The sequence below is a fragment of the Podarcis melisellensis genome (genome assembly GCF_964234715.1).
Source record: "Podarcis melisellensis genome assembly, chromosome: 7".
NCBI classification, from domain to species: domain Eukaryota; kingdom Metazoa; phylum Chordata; class Lepidosauria; order Squamata; family Lacertidae; genus Podarcis; species Podarcis melisellensis.
Genome location: NC_138539.1, coordinates 87481578 through 87508349, shown reverse-complemented (window position 1 = coordinate 87508349; position 26772 = coordinate 87481578). Strand labels below are relative to the sequence as shown.

Below are 26772 nucleotides of genomic sequence, written 5' to 3'. Positions count from 1 at the left end.
ACCACTAGTCCTGTTAGCTAGGGCTGATGAGAGTTGTAGTCCCAAAACACCTAGAGGGCTGAGATTGCCTATGTCTGCTGTATGCACTACCTTTATGGTTTGTTTGTTTGTTTGTTTGTTTGTTTGTTTGTTTATTTAAAAAAGAGGTGGGGTGGGGGCAAGGCACTAACCTACAGTAATGCTGCTGCCACCACTGCTAACATGTGGGCTGCATCAATGATTCCTGCATTGCAGGGGGTGGACTAGATTTCCCCTTGGGCTCCCTTCCAACTCTACAGTTCTATGATCAGATATGACGCTGTCCATTATTTCTCTGGGTATTGTGCCATGAGGCATTCGGAGGGTGTATCATTGCATCTTCCATACAAGCCACTGGAGCCTGTCAGTGGCAGACAGGAATAGAGGAGGAGAGCGGAGGATTGATGGCCCCCAGCAGAATGCTGCTTCTTTGCAAACCAGAATGCCTCTATCCTTTGCATTCTTAGGATCGCCTTGCACTTCCGAGAGTGGAATCCTCACGCGAGTGGGCACTTGTCTGCCGCGGACGAGCGCCATGGCCATGGGCATCAGCACGTCAGTGAAGAGCTGAAGAGGACCGGAAGGTAAAACTCAGGGCAGGGAGGGTGACTGTAGGCGGGGGCTTCCCGCCAGGCCTCTGGAGTGGGGAGGCTCACAGGTACAGGGCTGGAGCAAGGCCAGCTGTGCATCATTGCAGCACTGGCTTGGAGTGGGAGGTGGGAAAAGGGGCAGGGGGGACCAAAATAACCACATGCAGCAAATTAAAAACCCCAGATTAAGGAAGTCTCTCCTTTTCTCCCTGCTGCAGACTATTTGGAGGGTTACTGAAGGATATCCAGAGAAAAGCCCGCTGGTACTGCAGTGATTTCTATGATGCCCTCAACATCCAGTGCCTTTCAGCCATCCTGTACATCTACCTGGCCACAGTCACCAACGCCATCACCTTTGGAGGGATGCTGGGAGATGCGACAGACAACATGCAGGTCTGAGCAAGAGTCCTGCTCGCAGTGCCCACATGCGCTCTGTGGTTCTCAACACCTCAGCTCCCCCACCTCATGTTGCCACAGCAACCTGCACAGGCACACCGGCGGGGGGGGGGGGAGAGAAGGGAATGCAGCACTGGCACTCCTTGGTTGCTGCACAGGAGCAGGGGATCTCATGCCCACCAGCCCAGCTGCAGCAGTTAGACGGGGGTAGTTGGCCATCTAACCAACCAGAGCCATGTGCTTCTTCCTGCGATTCAGGGTGTGCTGGAGAGTTTCCTGGGAACTGCTTTTGCTGGAGCCTTTTTCTGCCTGTTTGCTGGCCAGCCTCTCACCATCCTAAGCAGCACGGGGCCTGTCCTGGTCTTTGAGCGGCTTCTTTTCTCCTTCAGCAAGTAAGTAAGGCCCCTCATATCGGGTTGTTCGTGTTGGAAGCAAGCCATGGGAGCTGTCCTTGCTTATGCCTCTGAATGACGGGGTTATTCAAGAGAGGTTGAATATATTCAAGAGAGAGGAGGGAGAAAGGAATAGAGAAAGAAAAATTAAAAATTAAAGAAAAGAGGTTAAAAAAAGGATAGAAAAATAAGATTAGGAAAATAAAGATTTTCTGATTATTCATCTGCCCACGATATAAAAATGATATTCACTTTGTCCAGTCCAATATTACATCCCATAAAGCCACTTTCTATAAACAAACAGTATCTTCAGTCCTCAAATCCAAATATCATTACTTCATTTTCTTTTCATGCAAAACGTCTACGAGAAGTTTCCGATCTTTAACAAATATTAACGATGACTTTCCTCTGAAAGCATGTCATTTTTGCCATCCCAGCTAAGTCAGTCAGTTTTAACAGCTGTTCTTCCATTGTTGGTGGATCCTTCCTTATTTGTACATAAAAGTGTTTTGCAGCCATAATTGTATTGTAACCAAGTTCCATAGCAGGATGTTCACTGTTATTGGGAAATGTGTCAAAGCATTTACAGAGCACGGTTCAGTATGTCAAGCCCAGTAAGGAAGTCAGCCTGGCTTAACTTCCCAACATAAAAAGGATCATGCAATAGGCCTCAGCTGATCAAGTGCAAGCAGGCTATCACTGGATGAAAGCAAAAGGCTTGTCTTGACTAGGCATTGCTGGTCAGCTGTCTTCAGCTCAGCCTGACAGCTGAAGAGGCTGGTGCCTCTGATGAGAAGAGGGACGCATTCTACCTCCCCCCCCCCCCCGCAGTGCATGGATTCCATGGCTCATAATTTGATAATTTCAGTTATTAACTGAGTGGTGTGCATGTGAGAAATAGGTGGCCTCAGACTACCATCTCTTTCTACCTTTTTGTGAGTGAGGGGAGCCGACCTGCAAGCTGGCAAGAGAAAGTGCTGAAATGTCAGTCTCCCAATAGTGGAAGACTGGCTGTAGATGTAGCTCCTTAGCTGCTATGTGCCTCCCTTGTTGAGACTCCAGGGCAAGAAGGCTGGAGTAGGATGTGGCGTCTTGTGGTTAACTGGCTGCTCTCTTGCAAGTGAAGCAGCCCATTCAGGAATATTCTTTTGGCCCTTCCTTCCTTCCAGAGACTACAGCTTGGATTACTTGGAATTCCGCCTCTGGATCGGCCTCTGGGTGGCCTTCTTTGGCCTCATTCTGGTGGCTACCGAAGCCAGTTACTTGGTGCAGTATTTCACACGCTTCACCGAAGAAGGCTTCTGTGCCCTCATCAGCTTCATTTTCATCTACGATGCTGTTAAGAAGATGCTGTCTCTGGTGGAACACTACCCAGTCAACTGGGACTACAAGATCAGTGATGTCACCTTGTACAGCTGCACCTGCCGGGTGCCAGAGAGAGGTGAGATGAGAAGCCCATGCTTGTTGCAATGGGTGGGTTGGGATGGCTGGATGCCCTGCAGGGAAGCTGTTGTCTGCCTGTATCTCTAGTCCGATTGGTCCATGATGGGTCACATCTGAGAAATTCTTCAGCTTAGGGTTTTTTCTGCTCAGTGTTTAACATTATTATTTTATTTATTTATATCTGCCTTTTTCCCTGATAGGGACTCAAGGCAGTTTACAGCCAAATATAAGAACAGCTTAAAACATAGGAAAAGCAATATTTAAAATGAAAACCAATTAAACATTGATAAAATTAAAACTATTTATGTATACATAAAAATATATTAAAACCATACAGGTAATTACAATAAAAACTACACACACACACACACACACACACACACACACATATATATATATGTCACACACACACACACACACACATATATATATATATATATCTCAAATCTACGAAAGCAAATATATATATATATATATATATGCAGGTTTTGGTGTCCTCGGGTGTCTTCCCGTGTAAAAGTTGGGGTGTCTAGGCGACGTTTCGACGAGGTCTCACTCGTCATCTTCAGGCTGGTGCTTTCGGCTTCTTGTTACTGGAACAGAGCAGGATCTCAGTGTTTGAGTTCCTATAAATACTGTTGAGGGGGTGTGGTGGTGGAGATCCTGCTCTGTTCCAGTAACAAGAAGCCGAAAGCACCAGCCTGAAGATGACGAGTGAGACCTCGTCGAAACGTCGCCTAGACACCCCAACTTTTACACGGGAAGACACCCGAGGACACCAAAACCTGCATTCCTGTACCCGTGAAAATCTACGAAAGCATATATATATATATATATATATATATATATATATATATATATATATATATATACTGGAGGAATTTTTTTACAATAAAAACAGCAGAGCACCAGACCTTCAGTCCCCAAAGTCTGTTGGAATAAGTCTTCACCTGCCAGCAGAAGGATGCAAGGAGGGAGCCGGTCTAGCTTCTCTAGAGAAGGCCCTCACCTGCACACACACCCAAATGTGCCTGGGAGGGTGGCAGGATCAATAGAAGGGCATCCCCTGAAGATCTCAAAACCTGGGCAGGTTGTATGAGGAAATATAGTCTTGGACTTAACCATTGTTTCTTTCAGACAACTCTTCTCTTCTGAACGAGACACTGTTCCCAACCTTCAGCAGTTTGGGAGAGGTAAGAAATTGAATCGTTTTCAATTATTAGGATGTGAATAAAAGGAAACCAAGGTCCAAAGAGCCTACAGTATGTTGTGACTAATGCAACCGACCAAAGGAGGATCAAGAACTCCATGTCCCTTGGAGACCTTGAATTATTTCCTGGTGTCATAGCTGGGATAGGTGGAATGGCCAAGGGGTCATCATGCAGTAGCCGTCACTGCCAAGATACATCATCACCCTTATGTGGATTTCATGTCGTTCTTTTGAAAACATCACAGCCTCACAAATGCTAGACCATTCTGCAGTCCTTCTGGAGCCATCCCGTAACTCCCACCCCCCAAAAAATCCCAAATAGATGCTCCTGCCCATTTTATTAGTTAATGGTGAAGTGGCCCAGAGGGCAAGTTGCAGCCATGGGATGAGCCTGCTGTGGGAGGGCAGGGGAAAGGGTCGTCCTGGCTGCAGCTGCCAGTGACTGTGGCCTTGAGATGTGCAGCCAAGACACACTCTTTCCCTTACTTAACCCACCTACTAAGGCTGTCCTTTCAGCATCCTGGTGGTGAAAGCATCGGTCTGGGGAGATGCACAGCATCTCTGTATGTTCCATGCGCTCCTCATTCAGATGTGGCCTAGGAGGAGAGGGCAAAGATGGACCTCTCTGCCACCCACCCATTCTACAAGCCCAGGGCACTTCCATGTCAGTGATGGGACCCCACACCTGAGGCAAAGGAGATCCTAGGGCACACACTGCTCTGTCCTTTGAGGGAGGGGAAGAGCCCCAGGGCTCAAGAGAAGCAGGCAGAGGGCTGCCACTGCCACTCCGAATCCCAGCGACCTCCGCTTTAGGCAGCTGCTTCGCATTGCCTGTTGGTCAGGCCAGCCCTGTCCCTGCTCTGAATCTTTGCCTCCAGGGCGGCTGGGGACCAGGGAGAGGGAAGAAAGGCAGAAAGGGATGCTGTGCATACAGAGAGACGTCATCATGATGCTTGAAACTGGGATCAATTCCACAAAACATCCATCCTAGGCAACAGCACATCTTTCCGCCTTGCTCAGGGCTGGGATCCGTTTCTTTAAGCCAGGCTCCTCCGTGAGATTGCTGCTTTCTTCCCCACAGCAGTCCGAGTCTGGGAACTGGTCCCTGCTGACCAAGCAAGAGTGTGTGCAACTCGGAGGCCACCTGGTGGGCAACAGCTGCAACTTCGTGCCTGACATCACTTTCATGTCTTACATTCTGTTCCTGGGAACATTTCTCTGCTCTATGGCCTTAAAGAACTTCAAGTCCAGCCGCTATTTCCCGGCAGCTGTGAGTACCTCCCCTCTCTCATCCATTCCCTGGATAAAGGGGTGGGCGGGTGGTTTCAATATGTGCGATTACTACTACACCCTCCAAGTTCTTTCATGTGCCTGGTTTCTTCTACACCAGGAAATCTCCTTACTTCCTTCAGTTGGTGCTTCCTGGTGGGTCCCAGAAGATATTGCCCAGTGCTCAGTGAGAAATGAATGCCTCCATCCCTGGGCCACCGAGGCTTTGAGGGGAGGCAGGAGGCCATTCCAGCAGAATTCCCTGCAGAACTACTCAGCTCTGCGCTTTTTATATCTGCAGGCAGATTCTGAACATAGCAGACACCAAGGCCAACTGAATACTCAATAAGCAAAAAGCTCAGCTCTACAATCCAGGACTGTAGAGCAGTTGGTTAGAGCATAGTGCTGATGATTCCAGGGTGGCAGGTTTGATACCCGTATGGAACAGCTGCGTGTTCCTGCATTGCAGGGGGTGGACCAGATGATCCTCAGGGTCCCTTCCAACTCTCTATGATTCTAAACAAAATGTTTCAGTGTAAAGTCTGTTTGCTTTGCTCCCCTATCCTCCCACCCTCCCGCCAGCCATCACTTAACTTTTATTTTTGATGTGCTTGTCCTAGTGGTCCATGGTCCAGAATGAGGCTTGTTGGTCCCATTGACTGCATTAGATACTTTAGGGGAGGCAATGAGGGTTTTTTCCTTGACGAAGGGCAGCCCACTGTAAGGATTTCTGCTCTCGAATGAGCGTGGGTTGTGTCCCTTGGCAGCTTGTCCATTTTATTGCTCTTCTTTTTTCTTTACAGCCATTGGGGACCGGGAGGGGGGGAGTTGCACAATAAGTGCACAGGCATTACTTGTTTTTAGCATTTATTTTATATTTCATTCTAAATTTTGCATCCCTCATAATAACACACAAAAAAGAAACTAAAGAAAAGAACAGGCCATTGTTGAGAGGATGCAGACCTCTCTCCTCAAAGTAGAGCATGTTTGCTAGATTGCTGCTGCCATCCCTTCCCTCTCTCACCTGCAAGTTCTTTGCTTAGTTCCATCTCTCTCTCTCTCTCTCTCTCTCTCTCTCTCTCTCTCTCTCTCTCTCTCTCTCTCTCTCACACACACACACACACACACACACACACACCTCTCTCTTCCAGAGTCCACCATCCTCTCACACAAACATCTACAGTTATAAAGGAAGTATAATTTCACATCTTGGTTTATAGAAAGGAACACACACTTTTTATCGGACCCTTCCTTATAAGGTGTTTCACTCCTGACTTTTCTGAATTTTATTAAAGTCCAGGGCTTCTTTGGAATGGGAACACTAACCTTAACTCTGCGTACTTGCGAGTGTAAACCTTGCTCTGCAAATCTCATGGCAATTATTTTGTTTGGTTTTTAGCTGAGGAGGCTGGTGGGCGACTTCTCCATCATCCTGGCTATTCTCATATTCTGTGGAATCGATGCTGCCCTCGGATTGGAGACCCCGAAGCTCATTGTGCCCAACAAATTCAAGGTGGGCCCGGCTTGGAGCATGCCAAAGAGTTGCTCTGTTAGGGTGCAGAATAAGTGCAAATGTTGCGTCTGGGGCCATACATTTCTGTGGAATTTTGAAGGTGTGAGAGGATTACATAAGAAAGAAGTTAAAGTAAAGAATTTCTCAGCATGTAGCACATTTGATCACATTTCCCTAGATGGCAGACTGGTAAGGCAGTTCTGCAAAACAAATTCCTTAGGGAGCATTACTGTTCAACATAACTACTTGAAATGTTTTGGGCCTTTCATATGCCATCCCCATCTCAGAGAGTTGAGAGATTCCAGGGGTTCAGCAGTTGCCCAGAGTTCTGTTTCCTTAGAATGAAGGTCAGCAGAGACTGTCATGTCTTTGGGGTGTATGGTATTATTTACACATATATACAACCTGAGAATATGATGGAGGAGCTCACAGCATCAACACCCTTGAAGGTCTTGCTTCTTCATCTGCCACGGCTTTGGCTCCAGCACAGCAAGCGTGTGTCGGGTTCCAGCCTCCTCTGACCCAGCTCACTGGCTTTTGTTCTCCTCTCTACCAGTTAGGTGAGGGAGGGGGGAAAGGACCACCCATCTATGGCACAAACTAATACTGGTTGTGGTGCTTAACTAGCTAGCCAATAAATAAAGCTTGCTCTGATACATTCTACCCCCAGAGATATAGGACCCCAAGTTGTGAGAAGGGACTTAAGGCATCACCCAGACTGATGTCCCTGCCACCCAGCCCTCACGAACCTGAAGGCTGGGTGATAATGCAAGATGGGGACTGTAGTTTCATAAAGCCTATTCAAAATAAGAATACCTTGCAAGAGCTCTCTTTGGGTCCTGTAGTCCATCTTTGGTCCCTGAGCTCAGCAGAGGTTATTTGGGCATCATCTGTGCCTTCTTGACAGCAGGGGCTAAAACAAAAGATCCGGCAGTGCAGTGCAGTTTCTGGGTCTCTTGTAGCACCAGTACTATTCTTAAAAGGTAGTGGGAAGGGCCACTTCACTGTGTGGGTGTGAATGTCTCATGCTGCGCAATGGGCATACCTTTAATTAGTGTGTATTAACATGAATTAAGTAACACATTGTTGACTGGCTCAGTACAGAAGGCAAGAACGGCAGGAGTCAGAGAAGAACCAGTTTTCTGCACCTGGACAGGATTAAAGTAATGCAACATATTGCTAACATTGGTTAGGAGTATGTTGTGGAAAATTTGCCCATTTATACCTCTTGGTTCCTTAGGGATTGGTTGACTGACTGACCCACCCTCTGTCCCTCTTGGAAGTGCGCCAAGAGGAGTAATAACACACAGCAATTTTGTAATTCTTATAAGCAGCCTGTGAAGAAGGTCAGCAGTACTAGCTCCATGCCACAGATGGAGAACTGAGGCTGAGAGACACGGCTTGCATAAAGTCACCTAGTGACTTAACAGCGAGGTTTGAACTAGGAACTTCCTGGCTCTCAAGTTACACCCTCAACCACCAAACTATAGTGTCTGTTGGGTATAAAAGGGCACACCTCCTGTGTCTAGGCAGAACCTGGAGAAATTGCACATACCTCAAAAATTCTCCAGTGCAGCAGAAGGAGAGGTAGCAGCTGTCCCTGCGTAGCACACTTGCAGTGCTGCTCATTACAGCCACACAGGGAAGGGGGAAATTACGAGACTGGGGAAGAACAGTGAGAGAAGCCATGGGATGCTCCTGGGCTTCTGTAAACCACCTGAAACACAGAAGTGGAGCAGTGGAAGCTTTTCCTGGCATGGAAATAGAATGGGCGTGATGGTGAATGCAATACCTTCTAAACTTTGCTTTGTGTCCAGCTGCTGTTAAAGGCAAGAGGGCAGAAGCACTGAAATGAAGGAGGTGGCCTACGGCTAAAGAGGCTCACAATTATGACTCATGGCTTCTTGAGGCAGCTGCCCCCAAAAGGGAAGGATTGCTGTGATGGGAAGGAAGGCCTCTTTTAGGTTGCAAATTTTGCAGGGCAGGATCTGTTGTCTTGTTTGGTACTCCACAAATATTTCCTGCACACGGATCAATTATTCATTTATTGCTTCCAACAAATATATATGGCATAGCTTTATAGCCGAGTCTATGTTTACTCAGAAATAAACTCCAATGATTTAAGTAGGACTTACTCCCAAGTAAGTGTAAATGGAATTGCTGTCTTAGACTCTTTAGCACAAATGCGGGGCAATGTCCTGATGTTTGAAAGATTGCTGACTCCATCCCGACTCCCCAGGGACCCCTGGGAGGGAGATGTGCATGTCTCAGGCTTCCGTTGCCTGGATTCTTTGGGGGAACCCAGGACAGTTAGACGGGTATAAAACTAAGGTGTTTGAGGCCTGCACAGACTACAGGCATCGTAACTGAGCCAAAGCCAAGCAGCCCTGCCATGGTTGTTCCCTGGCGGCACTGTGAGCAGGGAAGCAGGAGTCGGCTGGTGGATCAGGGCCAAGCTTGAGCTGCCCTGCTGCAGGCCTGGGCGTGGAAGGATTAACTAAGGATTAACTGAGGCTTCGTGGGGAGCAGCGCTGCCTGTTTCCCAAAGGAGGGGCGTAGGAGGGAGCGCCTGGTCTCTCCTCCTAACAGGCAGCCAAGAGGCAGCTTGTGCAATGTGGGTGAAACGTCAGGGCCAAGATCGGGGCCCCATATACTATTATTATCCTTATCACTATTAATCCATTTATACTGAGCCCTTTTCCCTGGCAAGAACTCAAGGTGCCTTACAGATAAAATAGGAGCAGCTAAAACTCAAACATTTATAGAATTAAAACTAAACATAAATATAAAATATAATTATCTGTATGTCTTTTATTTACAATTAAAAAACCAGCGCAGCACCAGCCCTTTAATTAAAACCAGTCAGTTCCCCAAAGCCTGTTGGACTAAGGAGGTCTTCACCTGCCAGAGAAGGAAGCACAGCAAGGAGGGAGCCAGTCTGGCTTCTCCAGGGAGGGATTTCAGAGTCGGAGAAGCCACCACCAAGGAGGCTGGCTTTGTAGGTGCTTCTGGAGTAACTTGGAGTAACTGGAGCCCGACATTTCTCTGCCAGTCTTACGTTAAATGAATTGGGATTCAAGTGGGATCCCTTGGCAGGGACAAGAAGACAATGAGCCCGTTTCAGATGCAGAAGCAGAGCTTCAGCTAAGTCTTCTGCCTCAACCAGCACTTGAGGCTGGGACAAATGGCCTTGGTCCTGGCGGCCACCCTTAAGCCAGCGGCATCTTCTAGACTACCGGTTTCCGTACTTTTGGGTCCACTTGCCCCTTTGTTCCATAAGCTCATTCCCATAAGCTCCATCTTATAGAAAGCATTATTCGAAATACAGTAGTTGTATACACAACCCCCTATAATAACAAAAAAATTCAAACAGTAACAGTTAATTGACATTTATTGAAAATCCAGTTAAAACTATTTAGTTTAATTAAGGCTGGATCTAGGCACATCAAAGAAGCATTTCAGTTAAACGCCTTGTAAACTTTGTGTGAGAAATCAGGTTGGCAAAAATGGAGCTCCACAGCGCCATCTGGTGTCACAGTGTTATAATGCATATCCAGCGCATATAAAGCGGTTTTTCTTTGCCAATGGAGCGGAGTCCTAATTCAACAATATGGAAGAACTTGATCCAGCAAATCCAGATGTAGTTATTTACATCTCCAGCACCCCCTTGCCTCTTAGCACCCACTTAGGTAATTCCACTGCCCCACAAAGGGCAAGACCACATGCTTTGGGAAACACAGCTCTAGACTCCAGTCTAGAGCAAGGCCCAATGTTTTATTTAATTCTTATTTAGAATATATGGAAGATGAATGCATTTATCAAATGGTGGTGGTGGTTTTTCTTTTTAAAAAGTCATGTAACTCTAATCACAGGACCTGTAAAACACTATCAAGATGTAATGAAAACAAGCCCTCTGTAATTTAATCAGCTGGAAAGCCACCCTCTGTGAGTAGCCTTGCAGCCCTGCCTGTGTGGTCAGATGGGAGTGGAGGCACAGAGAGCTTCCTTGCCTGGGGAGGCAGCTCAACAAATCTGTGGCTGAAATTCTTGCCGCCTGCCCTTGATCCAGCCTGGGCCCTACTAACTTTTCCCAATCAACCTTTTCTCTACAGCCCACAAACCCTGAGAGAGGCTGGGTTGTGTTTCCATTTGGAGCAAACTCCTGGTGGATATGCTTGGCATCGTCAGTGCCTGCCATTCTGGTCATTATCCTCATCTTCATGGACCAGCAAATAACAGCTGTCATTCTCAACCGCAAGGACTACAAGCTTCAGGTCAGTGCTGGGCTGGGGTTCTCTCAGGCATGTGCTGTGATAGATTTTCCCAAAGAAGTAAACAGCCATTGAACATCTGCTTCAAAACAAATCTGTCCCTGTGACTCACCTCAGAGGTTGCCATGCGCCAGTTCTAGCTGCTGCAGCCAGCAGTGGCCAGGCTTCCCATCATTCGGGCCTGACGTCAGTTAAAAAAATTGGAAGAAACGGAGGAGACAGACTGAGATTTCTCTCGGCTGCCCATCTCCTAGTTCTGAGTGCTGGATGCAGCAATATATTTCCCTCATCCTACACCTATCAGTCACCCCACAGTTGCAAGGTAGCCTGTCACAACTAACAATCTTGTAGTTTTCATGCTTTTTGGTGCATGAAAATTGCTTAACTCTTCTTTTTAAAGCAAAGGTTTGCTCCTGTATTTTCCTTGTGAAAACGTCTGCTTAATTATATGAACCATTGGAAGTGGAGCACATGCAAAGTTTTCCCCCCTCCTCGCCATTTTAAAGGGTTCTTTCTTCCCCATTCCAGTTATTATTTCTCTTGATAACCTCCTACCTCTTTTATTGTATACAAATGGGTCTTATGAGGTATCACTTGTGACTGTCTGGGGCCATGCTGTGTGCTTTACTCTTGCCTCCAGGAACTGTTTATTACCACTGTAGAGCTCTTTTAGATCTTGGCATCAGAGGCTTTAACATGTTCGTCTCTCTGCTGAATTTTATTCATTTTATTAGTAATTAGAATATTCAGGCTTTGTAATGTTGGAATGTGGTTTGACTCTTATCTGGCTTAACTATACCTGAAAACATGCTACCATCTTTCATTACCCATGCTATTATTCCACCTTTAAGGTAAAGGTACCCCTGCCCGTATGGGCCAGTCTTGACAGACTCTGGGGTTGTGCGCCCATCTCACTTAAGAGGCCAGGGGCCAGCGCTGTCCGCAGACACTTCCGGGTCACATGGCCAGTGTGACATCGCTGCTCTGGCGAGCCAGAGCTGCACACGGAAACGCCGTTTACCTTCCCGCTAGTAAGCGGTCCCTATTTATCTACTTGCACCCGGAGGTGCTTTCGAACTGCTAGGTTGGCAGGCGCTGGGACCGAGCAGCGGGAGCGCACCCCGCAGCAGGGATTCGAACCGCTGACCTTTCGATCGGCAAGTCCTAGGCGCTGAGGCTTTAACCCACAGCACCACCTGTGTCCCATTCCACCTTTAGTCCACCTTATATTTTATGTATGTTCATTCATACTCCTGTGCCTATATGATAACTCAAATTTGCTAGTGATTTATGTAGATTTCCTCTTTTGCGTGCTTTATTCTGAAGCTAGTATTTCAAGCTTGTGGAGAAGGCAATACCTTCAGGCCTTTAAAAATATCAATTTATCCTTTAAAGCCACAAAGCTTTAAAATGTTCTTTTAAAAAAAATCAGAATTCTGAATTCTGTGCTGGACCCCAGATTGTACTGAGAGTCTTGCTTATGCGAAGTTACACAAAAAACTGAGAGGCCCTTCAGTTATTGGGAAGAGCCTGGCCATTGTCTTTCAAAACCTGAAGATAGGCAAATGGTCAGGTGCAAAGCCCAGGCGCAAGTTCGCGGGCCTGTTGTATCTCCCTTAGAAATGCTACCCACCCACTCCTGAAGCAGCTGATCTAACATCCTTGGGAGTGGGGGCAGAGTTCCTTCCACACCGGCATATGTTAATAAAGAGACACAGGTTGTGTACACACTCCCATTTATTCTGTATCCAGTGCGTTCCCATCATTGATTTGGGAAGCTGTGTAATAATAATAATAATAATTATTATTATTATTATTTATACCCCACTCTCCCCAGCCATGACTGGGTTCAGGGCGGCTAACACCAGGTATAAAAACAATTGATTAAAATACAACTTAAAAACAATATTAGAATACAACATTAAAATGCAGCCTCATTTCAGTAGAAACTCAAATCAAAAACTTTTTGGTGATGAAAACATCAAATCTTCACCAAGGCCAACTATCCAGACTGGTCCTACGTGGGCCAGAAAAAGCCAGGGAAGTCCCCAAATAGGAGTTCCATCACAGGAGAAAGAAAAAAGGAAAGAGGGGAAGGGGATCAAGTTGATTCCAAGCCAGAGGCCAGGTGGAACAACTCTGTCTTACAGGCCCTGCGGAAAGAAATCAGATCCTGTAGGGCCCTGGTCTCATCAGGCAGAGCATTCCACCAGGCCGGTGCCAGTGTTGAAAAGGCCCTGGCTCTGGTTGAGGCTAATCTGACCTCCTTAGGGCCCGGGACCTTTAGGATGTTGCTATTTATGGACCTTAAGGTCCTCTGGGGGGCATACCGGGAGAGGCGGTCCTGTAGGTACGAGGGTCCTAGGCTGTGAAGGGCTTTAAATGTCAAAACCAGCACTACACATTACGTCAGCCACAATCCATACCAATATTTTTTTTAATGAAATACGATTCTGGTGTGTCCCCCAAACCAGATTCGATCTGCATTGCAAAAAAGAACAGTCTAGCTGTGTTTCCAGGTGTGCACCACCAATCTCACCCTTCTGTGGAGTAAAGAGTTTAGCAGCCACTCTTCCCACAGCATTCCCTGCTGGGTTAATGGGCTGCAGTTCTATCCATACTCCTCTTTGCAAGCAGAAACTGGTTCCTCTGGTTGGGTTGTCTGAGGGAGTGCCTGGCATTTCTCTGCTGTGTGGCCTCTCGCTCTTAGCTGGCTCAGACGTCGGCTGTGCGTGCGCCTGTGTTTTGCTTTGTTGACTGCCAGCTTCTTGACGTGGCAGAAGCTCTTCCAGAGGGAGCCAAGGGTTAGGGTTCAATGAATCAGCACACATGGTATCCTAAGCCACATGGGGCCTGAGCCAGACCCTGCACCCATCATGGCTAGACCAAATGGACAGATAGGATTAGCCTGGAAGGCCAATTCTCTTTCCTTGGAGAAACAGCCACCTAGAAACATCCACGGAGACCTAGGAAATGCTTTTCTAAACCTCACATTCTGTGCTCAGTGAGACAGTAGGTTTGTTTGCTTAAAACAAGCCATTAAGGGAGAGGGATTATGTTCAAGGGAAAGTTGCTCAAGGGTAGTGCTTTAGACCAAGGTTGTAGTATATGCCCAACAGCTGGGGTTTGCATGAAATGTGACAGAACTTGCACCCCAAAGGGAAGATGGATGGCTGAGCCGGCTGCTGGTTGTCTGACCCTTAAGTCCTTTACATTCGCAGATACAACAAAGATTCCAAAACTTATGTGTGTCCAACATCTACTTTTACCACAAGAGACAGAAAGCAGTCTTTGGATCTTGCCATTCACTCTGTTCTCATGGTCAGGATTTGTTTGTTTATTGGTTTATTTTATTTGTCAAATTTAGCTGAGATTCCTGCATCGCAGGGGGGTGGACTAGATGACCCTTGGCTCCCTTCCAACTCAGCGATTCTGTGACCCATCATTCTAACAGCTGGTTGTTCAAGATGGCCAAGAGAAGAGGCTGTAACTCAGTGGTAGAAAATAAGCTTAGCATGCAGAAGATCCCGGGACCTCAATCCCTGACAGCTCCAGATAGGACTGGAATAGACCCCAGCCTAAAACCCTGGAGTGTCATAGAATCATAGAGTTGGAAGAGACCACAAGGGCCATCGAGTCCAACCCCCTGCCAAGCAGGAAACACCATCAGAGCACTCCTGACATATGGTTGTCAAGCCTCTGCTTAAAGACCTCCAAAGAAGGAGACTCCACCACACTCCTTGGCAGCAAATTCCACTGTCAAACAGCTCTTACTGTCAGGAAGTTCTTCCTAATGTTTAGGTGGAATCTTCTTTCTTGTAGTTTGGATCCATTGCTCCGTGTCAGTGTAGACGCTACTGAACAAGATGAATCAGTGATCTGATTCCATGTATGGCAACTCCCTGTGTTGCCCTCCTATGGTAAAATATAAAAGAGCATCCTGGCTTGTGTTATGTAATCCTATACCTGTGGCTATAGGGTGGTAAAGATAAAGGGACCCCTGACCATTAGGTCCAGTCGTGACCGACTCTGGGGTTGCGACGCTCATCTCGCTTTATTGGCCAAGGGAGCCGGCGTACAGCTTCCGGGTCATGTGGCCAGCATGACCAAGCCGCTTCTGGCGAACCAGAGCAGCGCACGGAAACGCCGTTTACCTTCCCGCCGGAGCGATACCTATTTATCTACTTGCACTTTGACGTGCTTTTGAACTGCTAGGTTGGCAGGAGCAGGGACCGAGCAACGGGAGCTCACCCCATCGTGGGGATTCGAACTGCCGACCTTCTGATCGGCTAGTCCTAGGCTCTGGGGTTTAACCCACAGCGCCACCTGCGTCCCATTGGGTGGTACATAAAGGTAATAAAGAATAACAATAATAACACTCCAAGGTTGGCTTGAGGTGGTTAGGGAACAGCTGTAATTTCCTTCCATGGTCACCTAGACACGACCCAAGCGCCTTTTAGTTTTTTATTCATTCCACAAAGTAAAGTGCCTCTAACTTGTGAAACCTGGGGTAGGGGAAGATGATGTCCAGAAAGGGACGGGATGATTCTGATAGTTTCCTTCCCTTCCCCCACACCCACCCAAAGTCTAAAATGTTTCTCTGGCTGTCATGCAACTTCCAAAGGTACAAGAGTCCAGCTGGGCACGGAAGACTGGATATCATATTACAGTGGTACCTCAGGTTACAGACGCTTCAGGTTACAGACTCCGCTAACCCAGAAATAGTACCTCGGGTTAAGAACTTTGCTTCAGGATAAGAACAGAAATTGTGCTCTGGCGGCACAGCGGTAGCAGGAGGCCCCATTAGCTAAAGTGGTCTTCAGGTTAAGAACAGTTTCAGGTTAAGAACAGACCTCTGGAACCAATTAAGTATTTAACCCAAGGTGCCACTGTAATTTGTCCTTATTCTCGAACCCCCTTAGTCTCTGATGCTGCTTAATAAAAGCTTTCACCTTGTTATAGTTAACGGGGCTGTTGGATAGGAATTGCACCACCATCACATGCACGTTCTTGTTCACCACAGCATCTTCAATGTCTTTGGTGAGCTGAAGTGGGCAGGCTACTAACTAGCAACGGCAGGATCTCTTGGTTCATTTCAGTTCTCTGGTTCATAATTTTTCCATTTGTAAAGTCAGTTCTCCATGTGTTGAATTTAAAAAAAAAAATCCTCATTGATTTTTCTTTAAAAACACATCTATTTGTAGTTTTGACTAATTGTTCATTTTTTGCAAGCAATTTCTCCGTAATATAATGCAGTTTTGTATGTTACTTTCACTAATATCTTCATTTTTATGCACACCTTTGCCTAATCTATGCATTTTTGTAAAAGATATTTTGGTTGGGGGGGAAATATTGCAAAATTCAGATGTGTGAATTTGGAAGGATAGCTGTGTTTCAATTTGCATATCGTTTCAGAGAGTGTGAATTTGTTAGATTAGGATAGAAGTACAAACTGAATTGAATTGCTCCTCATCCTGACTCCTCCAACAGCTTATGATCCCTGTGCTGAATCATGCAAGTAGCTGTCATGGAGTACCGGTAAATGGATAACAAAGAAAGCCCCCTTTGTGCTATAAAAGGTTTTCTAGGTGGCTGACAATACACTCAAAAGATACTTCATGTTGTTCTTAATAGCTTTGGGTGTATAGGAGCCCAATCCTGATAAGGTGCTGAGGCATGAGTGGTAGAGGACAGTTGCCATGAATTGGACACTTTCAGACAAGAACATATAATTCCCAGAATCCACAAGGCCACTTAGGGAGTGTGTGTTGGCCTCCAACTCTGTTTTGGCCCTCTCTGCTTCTCTGACACCCAAGGCTGCTGCTGCGAGGCATCTTATATTGCTTGTCATGGGGGAAATTGTATTTGTTGCAAGAAATCAAAAGACACCTAAAATGGGAAATAAGAGGCAAGGCTTTACTGTGTATTCTTCAGCCTGAGTCTCCCGTTACTAACATGGCTGTCCTGTTGCAGAAAGGGGCAGGATTTCACCTAGATTTCTTCTGCGTTTCCCTGCTGATGATCTTTACCTCCATCCTGGGTTTGCCCTGGTATGTGTCGGCCACAGTCATTTCTTTGGCCCACATGGACAGCCTTAAGAAGGAGAGCACCACTTGCGCTCCAGGGGAGCAGCCAAAGTTCCTTGGAATCAGGTATGGTGCATTATGCGTCCTTATTCCACAGCTGTCGCTTGAGGCTCAGGAGGCCTTGGTGGCGCAGAGTGCTTTTAATAATAATAATAATAATAATAATTTTATTTATACCCCGCCCTCCTCACCAGAGCCAGGCTCAGGGCGGCTAACACCAAATCACAGTAAAAACATAATAGGGGGGAAAGAGGGGGGGAGGGGACAAAATTAAAATACAGGTTAAAATGCAATTTAAAATGCAGCCTCATTTTAAAGTAGCTGATAAATCAAGACCATAAGGGGAGGAAAACATAAGGGTCAGACCGAGTCCAAACCAAAGGCCAGGCGGAACAGCTCTGTCTTACAGGGCTTGCGGGAAGATGTCAAGTCCCGCAAGGCCCTAGTCTCTTGTGACAGAGAGTTCCACTGCGTCAGAGCAAGTGCTGAAAAGGCCCAGGCCCTAGTTGAAACCAATCTAACCTCCAGAGGCTTGGGACCTCCAAAGTGTTGTTATTTGTTGACCTTAAGGTCCTCCATGTGGCATACCAGGAGAGGCGGTCCCGTAGGTACAAGGGTCCTTCTTGTTGTTGTTTAGTCGTGTCCGACTCTTCGTGACCCCATGGACCAGAGCACGCCAGGCACTATATGCCTGTTGCCTTTGTCCATGGAGTTTTCTTGGCAGGGATACTGGAGTGGCTTGCCGGTTCCTGCTCCAGGTGGATCATGTTTGGTCAAAACTCTCCACTATGACCTGTCCATCTTGGGTGGCCCTGCACGTCATAGCTCATAGCTTCTCTGAGTTGTTCAAGCCCCTTCGCCACGGCAAGGCGGTGATCCATGAAGGGGACAAGGGTCCTAGGCCGTATCATTTTCCACCTGCATTGGCTGGTGGCCCAACTGTGCCCCTCTCTGGACACAGATGGCCTATCTTCTGTTGTCTATGCTCTGGCGACCTCTAGGTTAGATTACTGTGACAAGTTATATCTGAAGATGGTTGAAATATAAAGTGCTTTTCCTTGCAGGGAGCAAAGGGTGACAGGTCTGATGGTCTTCATCCTAACAGGATTGTCTGTGTTTTTGGCACCTGTACTCAAGGTAAGAAAAGCCTTTAATTGTTTGTAAGTTGCAAGCGCTTCTCTTCTCCCTTCTCTGTTAGATACTTGCCAATAGTGGCTAATGATGGTTCTAGACATGGTTTGATTACAAAACATTAAACTTGCCTGCTGTCAAGTACTCTTAACAGTTGCTGCAGACTCTAAATTGGCAAGACTGCCAAAATTGCCTGTAATATACAATTATTAGAAGTTTAGGAGTTCTGCCCTTCTTTGCATCTAATCATTCTTAAGGTCTCATGGACAGGTAATGTTTTCTAGAATTCAGTCTTTGTGTAGTCATGCTTATATTTTGGATTTGATTTCCCCTCAGTTTATCCCAATGCCTGTGCTGTATGGCATCTTCCTCTACATGGGTGTGTCTGCACTCAGCAGCATTCAGGTGAGTGCAAAACAGCAGGGGAAGCATTTTTGGATGGTGGGGAAGGCGGTGCTGTGACTGATTTCTAGCTCCCTCAGTAGGGCAGCTATTGAAGACACTGCAAGATGGAAGGCGGTGTCAATGTGAGTTGCGTCTGGCCAGAACAGGGTTCACTGAGACCTTGATGAGCTTTTGCAGTACAGACACACACACACCAAATTCTTAGGAGTATAAATAAAATAAAGTATTTTGATTTTTACTTGTGTTGCTGTTGCTTATTTTGTGACTGGAGATGAGAGAAAAAAATGGAAGGAGGGTTTGCTCCTCCTCCTCCTCCTCCCACGTATAAAATAGGCTTTAAAAATGGACTTGAGAACTTCTTAATGTAGCAGCCTTGTGGCGGCAGCCTTTCTAAAACCTCCTCCAAGTTTTCCCAAAGGCGGGTTGTTTATATACCTTTGGGGGAAGGAAGGAGTCATGTTAGAATTGTGTTTGTGTGTGTGTGTGTGTGTGTGTGTACACATATACATTATGTATGTTATGTATGTATGTATGCATGCATGTATATGAACGTCTGCACCTATATGCAATATTTAGTGTTAAAGGAGCATGGTCTGGGAATACGGCATTGTGGAAACATGGTTTCCATTGTATTATTTTTTTAAAAAAACCATTAATTAGGTGATGGTGAATCATATATGCAGTGCTTTTTTTAAAAGGAGCCCATCTGAAGCATAAGGGGCAGGGAATGACCAATGGCTTAGCCAGCATTTCATTCCCTGGAAGACAGATCTGTCATTTTAACTGTGAACCTGGGAGGAAGTTGGGCTTGTGATGCAACTGAGGGATCTTCTCTGAGCTTTATTCTTGTGTTATCTTTGTCATCACATTAAAACACATAGGAATCCCCAAAAGAGTGCCTCTAATCCAGGGGCTGTTGGCAGAATAGAATAATATAATTTACAATGATTTACGTATATTATCTCAGTGATTCTTACAACAGCCTTGTAAGGTAGGCTAGTATCATCCCCATAGATCAGATATACGGGTTTGCCTAATGATACTACTAAATATGGCCAAGTTAGGATCTGAACCAAGTGCTTCCCAGCTCATTCTTAACCAATACACTATGCCTACTTTAGTAAAACTAACATTTTCAGTGAACTGAGTTCCCCTAAGGACTATTTGGTGCCTGCCAGAAGGTCCTCCACATCATGTCTCTTGGTTTCCTCTACTCTCAGCTCACAGACAGACTCCAGCTCTTGCTCATGCCTGCCAAACACCAGCCGGACTTCATTTACCTCCGTCATGTTCCTCTACGCCAAGTGCATCTCTTCACCTTTATCCAGGTGCTCTGCCTGGCTGTTTTGTGGATCATTAAATCGACGGCAGCTGCCATAATCTTCCCATTAATGGTAAGAGTCTTTAGGGCAGGGATGAGTTTCTTCTGGTTGCTCCACCTGTGGATTCAGTGAGAAAATTTGCCCAACTACTTTCTCTCCTGGCTTTTGCTATATATTGAACTCCTTTATTATCCACTCTAGCACAGTGTGAATTTTACCTTCCCACTCCAGGACTTTCTAGCCCTCGATTCCTCCTGATGACACCTGACTAGAGAGAAAATGCATTTGCCCACAAAGATCTCTTAAAAATTCTCCCTTACAAATGCTGGCGTCTGCTATTTGCCGAATATTTACCAAATATTATTTGACTGTTTTTTAACCCATGTCAGTATTCTACTTCCACAGAAATTTTATATTGGTATTTATAAAAGTAATATTTCATTATTGGAGCTTCAATAGGTCTTGATAGCTGTCGTATGGTGGCTACATTTGTGTTTTGCTTTTTAATCAGAAAAAACACTTTGCTGCCACTGTCTTGGCTGCCCTTAGTAGCCCAGTGGCATTCCCTTAACATTTGGGGCAGAATGTCCATGGGAATGATGCCGTTTCCATCAGCATTCTTTACCAAATTTCAGGGAAAATGGGTCAATCAAGTCATTGCTTCAAATCCTCACAAAAATCCTTCAACATTTTAGTGTACATTCTCCTTATAAACACATTTTGCATGGTTTTGACTTGCATACACATTTTTGCAGGCAATTTCTCCTGACACGATGCATTTTTGGATGCTATTTTCAACAATTTCTTCATTTTTATGCACTCCTTTCCCACATCTATGTGTTTTTGTAAACATTGTTTGGTTAGAGAACTACATTGTGAAATTCAGAGAAGTGTGACTTTTGAAGGGTGGTCACGTATCAGGCCTCGTTCGCACTTCCGCTTGAACGGTGCCTCAAGAGAACCAGCCCAAGAGTTTTTCCGTTTGCCCTGCTGCTTTACCTGAGAAAAACCTCTCTCTTTACTGCTGAATTGGAGCAAAGGTCAACCTGCAGAAAACTTGACTGACATTTGCCCTGATTCAGCGCTAAGGAGGAAAGCAGCACACGTATGGATGAACCCGCAGTCCATGTATTGATTTGGTAAATGCAAATGTCATAAATTTGGTCTTAAATGTTAAGTGAATTGCATTTCTTCACCGTCCCTAGAAGGTGGCATTTTTTTAAGGCACAAAAGCACGTTGTGGGGGGAGAGACCTTAGCGGCTTTATATTTCAGAATAAGCCCACCTCTGCCTAAAAGTACCACGGAAAGTACCACAAACTGTTGAGCCCCAGCACCATTCTCTGTGTTGCTACCCAACCTGTTGACCAGGAATGACATCTTGGCTTTATCTTTAGTTCCTCCCTCTTCCTTTCTCCATATATCCAATCTGTTGCCAAGCCAGGCCATTTCTCACTATACAGCATTGCAAAATGTTCTCTGCCCTGTCGGCTAAACTGGTTTGTGCTCCAGTTATCTCCTGCTTTGACTAATGCAACCATCTTTGACTAATGACATTCTGCCCTCTCACTGAGATCCAAAACTCTACTGCCAGGGTAATTTCTCTCTCTCATTACTCTGATCATGTGATTCCTTCCCTCAGATCCCCATTTCAGCGTCTAATCCTTTTCATATCTAGCACAAACTCCTTATTCTTACTTTGTTGAAGTTTTCCAACTCTACATTTTTGCCCTTGTTTCCTGTTATCTCCCTGCTGTTGCCTTTTCTCCTCCAACACCTCTTACTCAGCCACCCAAAGGTCTCCTCTCTCTTAGGTGACCCTGCCATTCTTCCTAGATCCATGACTTGCATTCCCCCTCAAGACACCTGCATGGTGTTACCTTTCTTCTTCCAGTTTTTTCTCAAGGCCTGCCCCCTTACATGATGCAGCTTTTAGCAAAAACCCCTTAGCCCTCATCCCCAAATAAAACCTAAATATGCATAGCTGTGCCTTTTTCTCTTTCCTCTTTCCTTCTTTCTTTCTTTTTTTCTTTCCTCATCGCCATTTCTCTTTTTATTGTCTCTCCTATTGTCAAAATAGATATTGCATGCTCCTTGTGGGCAGGGACCTATCATGTTGCTTTGATTACTCTGCAATGTCCCACATGCATTGATAGTGCTATGTGAGTTATTAATAATCATAATAAAACTTTGTGTGGTGACGTTCTGGTCTTCTAGCTGCTGGCTCTGGTGGGTATACGGAAGGGAATGGAGTACATCTTCTCCTCACATCACCTGGCTTGGCTGGATGACATCATGCCAGAAAAGGACAGGAAAGAAGAAGAGGAAAAGCTGAAGAGGAAGCAAGATCAGGACGAGAGTGACAATGAGGATGTAAGGAAGCAGCACTAAAATTATGGGGGTAGAGGAGGTTGGGGATGGGGCCGCACTGGCTGGAAATTACACCCCCCGCATCTCAACATACCAATGTGATGGAGCAAGGAAGGAAGTAAACCAATGTAACCATTTTATGTGCCGTGAGGGGCTGATGAAACCACCGTGTGGCTGGTTCAGAACTCTTCGTGAGTACTAGTCTCTTTTTCATTATTAAGTCCATTTATAAAGAGGGTAAATACTCCATCAGACCACTTCAAAGAATGGAACAAGTCAATCAAGTATTTTGATGCTTCAGTTTTGAGAAGTGTCAGGCTGCCTGACTCTGTGCTTTGGTATTGGTGGGCACAAAACTGAAGGTATTTGTTGACTGTCACAGAAATACATCTGTCAAATCTATGCTATGTGTATACCTGTAGGAACTAGTCCCCCACATCCATTCAAAGTTATCCTATCACAAAACTTATCCTTTGAAAGGACAAGGTGGCAAGACTAATTCAAATGTGTTTGTGTGTACAGAGGCACACACGGGTGCGCCATCTCCAGGGAGCTGCTCTTTATTCTTCTGCATCCTTCCTTACTCAGATCTTAGTGCTGCCTCACTCTTCACCAGTAATTGTAGTCTAGGGGCCAAATAGTACCAGTCCGTTTTGGCCATTCGGAGGGTTGTGCCAACTTGGGAGCAAGAAAGTCCACCTCCTTGGCATTAGTCAGCAATCTACAGGAATGTTTTGAGTTTGCAGCCTAGCTTTCCTTGCAGTTTTGCCAGCTAAGGCCACGAAGCTGATATTTCTGACAGGGTGCGTGGTTTTTGCAAATCCTATTTCTCAGGAGAAGAGTTGGCATCTCTTTCCATGGATCTAGATTAGAAGCTTCCTGCTGGGTAGAAAGGTCTGGGGGTGCCACTCTGAAGCTGGACCTTGCTCTTGAGACCCACTGAGAACCTGGGTCTCCTTCACCCATTATCTCTCCTGTCACTTCACCCTTTGGAAGTGGCTTTTCAGAGGCAGGGAAAACCAAAGGTGTGTGTGTGTGCTACCTTGTCTGTCACTTTATTAACTCCTTGGCCTTTGTTCTTTTTTAGTCTGAACTTATGTACCAAGAAAAAGGACCAGAAATCAACATCTCTGTGAACTGAACAGACTGAGACTCACCAGCGGACAAGGCAAAAGATGACCATGTGTGATATGTAAGGATGGACTGCCTTTAGGAGTTAGGGAAATATTTGCCAAATCACAGAATAAATGCTAAGAGGGAAAGCTTAAGGGATAATAATAGGATGTCCCAATTTTCATTGGAGAAATGTTGGAGGGTATGAGAAATACCTGTACACATGCCCAGAACAGAAAAGGCTGTGGAGGGCAAGGGAGGAGGGATGAAAAAAGCTCTTCCAAATACATTCCATCAGTCTCTGCCCAGCGCTATGGATGTAAGTGGCAGGATAGCAATAAATACCCATTACTATAAAAGAGGGAATGCATGGAAGCTAACACACCAAACATTCATACGGAGAGAACTTGGGTCTGAACTTGTGTTAGGAGGCTCACACCGGGAAGTATCTGCTTTCTTCTTTTTAATGGCAGCCCTTCTTCACGTACATTGAGATAAGGGCTAAATCGGCTCTCTGTCCAGGTAAACCCAATGTTTAGAGGGGAGGAATGTTCCTCAGATATGTTTTTAATTGTAGCCCCTTTCCTTTGTCCTAGAGCAGGGGTGTCCAAACTTTTTTCAAAGAAGGGCAGATTTTATGAAGTGAACATGCGTAAGGGCTGACCTTTAGGACTTTAAGATTGAAGTTGTTGAGCTTTTTTAAAAGGATTTTACCCCAGGAGATAAAACTTCCATAGGGCCCCGAAACGGACTTTGGACATGCCTGTCCTAAAGAATGAAATGCGACCTGTTGAGAAGCAAGGCCCTTCCTTGATTTGGAGTGGGGTGCAGAACAAGAATAACCATAATTGTGTGAGAGACAAAGACTGTCATAATGCTCTTCTCATCTGCAGACAACCCCATAAGCTGTTTCCTGTAAGCAGTCTCAGAGGAAGGAGACAGCCTGCACTTAGAAGACCAGCTCTGATACTCTGCAGAATCTGGCTGATCGGTGATGGGTCTCACAGGAAGAGGAAAGCAAAGCATTTGATATAATTAAAGCATAAGGCGGGGCGATGCATAGGCACTCTTTCTGTCCATCGCTCTTACATGCATGTTGCTGTGCTGAACAGACCATATTGGAATGTTCCTTGTTCTACTTTGCTACCATGTCATCTAGAAAGCCAGCATGTGTGAATTCACTAGGGATGGAAGGATCTCTCTGTTTCTCATTTATCTAATCTTAAATTTGCATTTTAAAAATCCTCAGGAAAATTCACCAGAATTTTACAACAGTGTGAATTTCTTTTCAAACACATTTTTATGAGGTTTTGACCAGTGTACACATTCTTGCAAGCAGTCCCTCCTAATATAATGCATTTTATATGTTATTTTCACTAATATGTATGTTTTTATACGCAATTTCTCCTATTGTATACCTTTTGATAAACACAGTTTGTAAAATTTGGATAAGTGCGAATTCCAAAGGATAGCTGTTTCAGTTCATGTATTGTTTCAAGAAGTGTGAATTCGTTATATTTGCCTTTAAATATGAACTGAATTGCATCCTTCCCCCAATCCCCAGGCATCACTGATGTATTTATTTATGAAACTATTGACATTCCTGTGCAACTTACGCTTCATTTTAAAGGCTCTCTAGTTATGCTAAATAAAATATACTAAAAAGGTCATTGCTGCTGCATTCATTCATTTATCAGGGATAAATGTTGGACCAGTTTTTATCACTTATGATAGTTTATATGCAAGCCTTCTAAGGGAGCGGTTGCTTATCTGGAGCTTTGGAAGAGGCTGTGATCAATATCCCGAGGATGACACACCCTGCTCTCTATTTCTTCAGCTAAGCCACAGGGACTTGTCTTGAAGATGGTTTGGAAGCTGCAACTAGTTCAGAATGCTGCTGCTGCTACTGCTTGCCTAGCCATGAGCTTAGGCAAGTGAGAACATCTAGAACCCTGGTTTCCAATATATGTACAGAGTCTCTGCGGATGCAAGAGGCTCTTCACCACAGTCAGTCTTCACATGGGTTCCGTAACACCTGAAGAGGGCTAGAGGCTTTTTGTCCTTCGCAAAGAGATCTACGTTTTGTCAGGATTCATGCAGCAAGTGACTACAAAAGCCCGAAATTAGAAAATTTAACATAAACATCTTTATGCATTTATGGGCTAAAGGTGGTGTCACAAAACTCTTGTCTCCTCAACTTTAATTTGCAGTTTCCCATTCTATCCCAGGTGGGTTGTTTCACAGCACCTTAAGTACTGGTCTATAATCAGATCGAAGTAGCATTAAAATGGAGGTTCCAAATATCACTCAGTATGGCAAGGTATTATCCAGCAACATCTTTCTCTGTAGTCAATATTAATTTTAAAGGTTTACTCTCAAGTAAATCCCATTTCCCAATAAAGTTTGCAGGTCCTGCCTGTTTTGTTGCTTCCCCTTGAGCACGCCTAAAGGGTTAATGATGAACTGCTGCTTAATTGCCCCTTGAATGCCTTTTCTTTGAACATTCCAACTTTTTATTGAATTTTAGTGTTGCCCACAAAAACATGTAGAAACAGAAAAAGCAGGTACGTAACAGAAAAAGAAAACGTAATAGAGAGTTGCAGAATGAAATAAAAACAGCAAACCAGGATACCAAATTTCAATCCTACTTCACTAAATATCAGGTGGTATTTAAATACCTCAACCATGATGAAGAATGAGAAGCTGGAGGGGTATGGGGAAATCCCTTGCTGCCAACAACTTGAGATTGATAATAAAGTGGGGGATCACTTGGCCTCAGAAAGGGTTACTAATGCTGTGAAGCTTAATGTAGTAGCAGCAGCAGCGTAGTGTACACAAGAGGCTGCTGGATCCATCAATGGCCCATTTAGTCCAGCATTCTGTTCTTGAAGCCTGCAAGCAAGACCTGAGCCAGTGGCACTCTCCCTACCTAGGATTCTGAGCAACTGGCCTTCAGAAGCATGCGGCCTACAATAGCAGAGGAAAAACATAAGTCCTCATGGCTACCAGCCATGAACAGCCTTGTCCTTCCTGAATTATCTGATCCTCTTTAAAGCCATCCAGTTTGGTGGCCATCTCTGCCTCTTGGCACCACAGCCTTCTTTCTGAGGTGAGGCAACCAGAACGGTGTGCAATACTCCCAAGTTGAGCCACGTCGTAAATTTGTATAATGGCATTATGAGTTTGGGGCATATGGGGTGTTAGGGAAGGGTTAGTACCTCTGGTGGGGGACATGACATGCTCC

At 45.4% G+C, this 26772-nt stretch overlaps 1 protein-coding gene across 2 annotated transcripts in view; it reads left to right on the top strand.

The window, feature by feature from the left end:
• Positions 1-25196, top strand: part of SLC4A9 (solute carrier family 4 member 9) — a 36713-nt gene extending 11517 nt beyond the window's left edge. Inside the window, exons 8-22 of one of the 2 annotated variants that reach the window (XM_081917745.1) lie at positions 486-602; positions 827-1001; positions 1263-1396; positions 2566-2837; positions 3977-4032; positions 5131-5319; positions 6718-6831; positions 10944-11105; positions 17076-17254; positions 18253-18325; positions 18656-18724; positions 19945-20118; positions 22263-22418; positions 23503-23607; positions 24422-25196. In XM_081917745.1, coding sequence (XP_081773871.1) covers positions 486-602; positions 827-1001; positions 1263-1396; positions 2566-2837; positions 3977-4032; positions 5131-5319; positions 6718-6831; positions 10944-11105; positions 17076-17254; positions 18253-18325; positions 18656-18724; positions 19945-20118; positions 22263-22418; positions 23503-23556 — 1924 coding nt within the window. In that variant the 3' untranslated portion in view covers positions 23557-23607; positions 24422-25196. The remainder of the gene's footprint in view (positions 1-485; positions 603-826; positions 1002-1262; positions 1397-2565; positions 2838-3976; positions 4033-5130; positions 5320-6717; positions 6832-10943; positions 11106-17075; positions 17255-18252; positions 18326-18655; positions 18725-19944; positions 20119-22262; positions 22419-23502; positions 23608-24421) is intronic. The other variant, XM_081917746.1, reaches the window with a different exon arrangement.
• The last annotated feature ends 1576 nt before the right edge of the window (positions 25197-26772 follow it).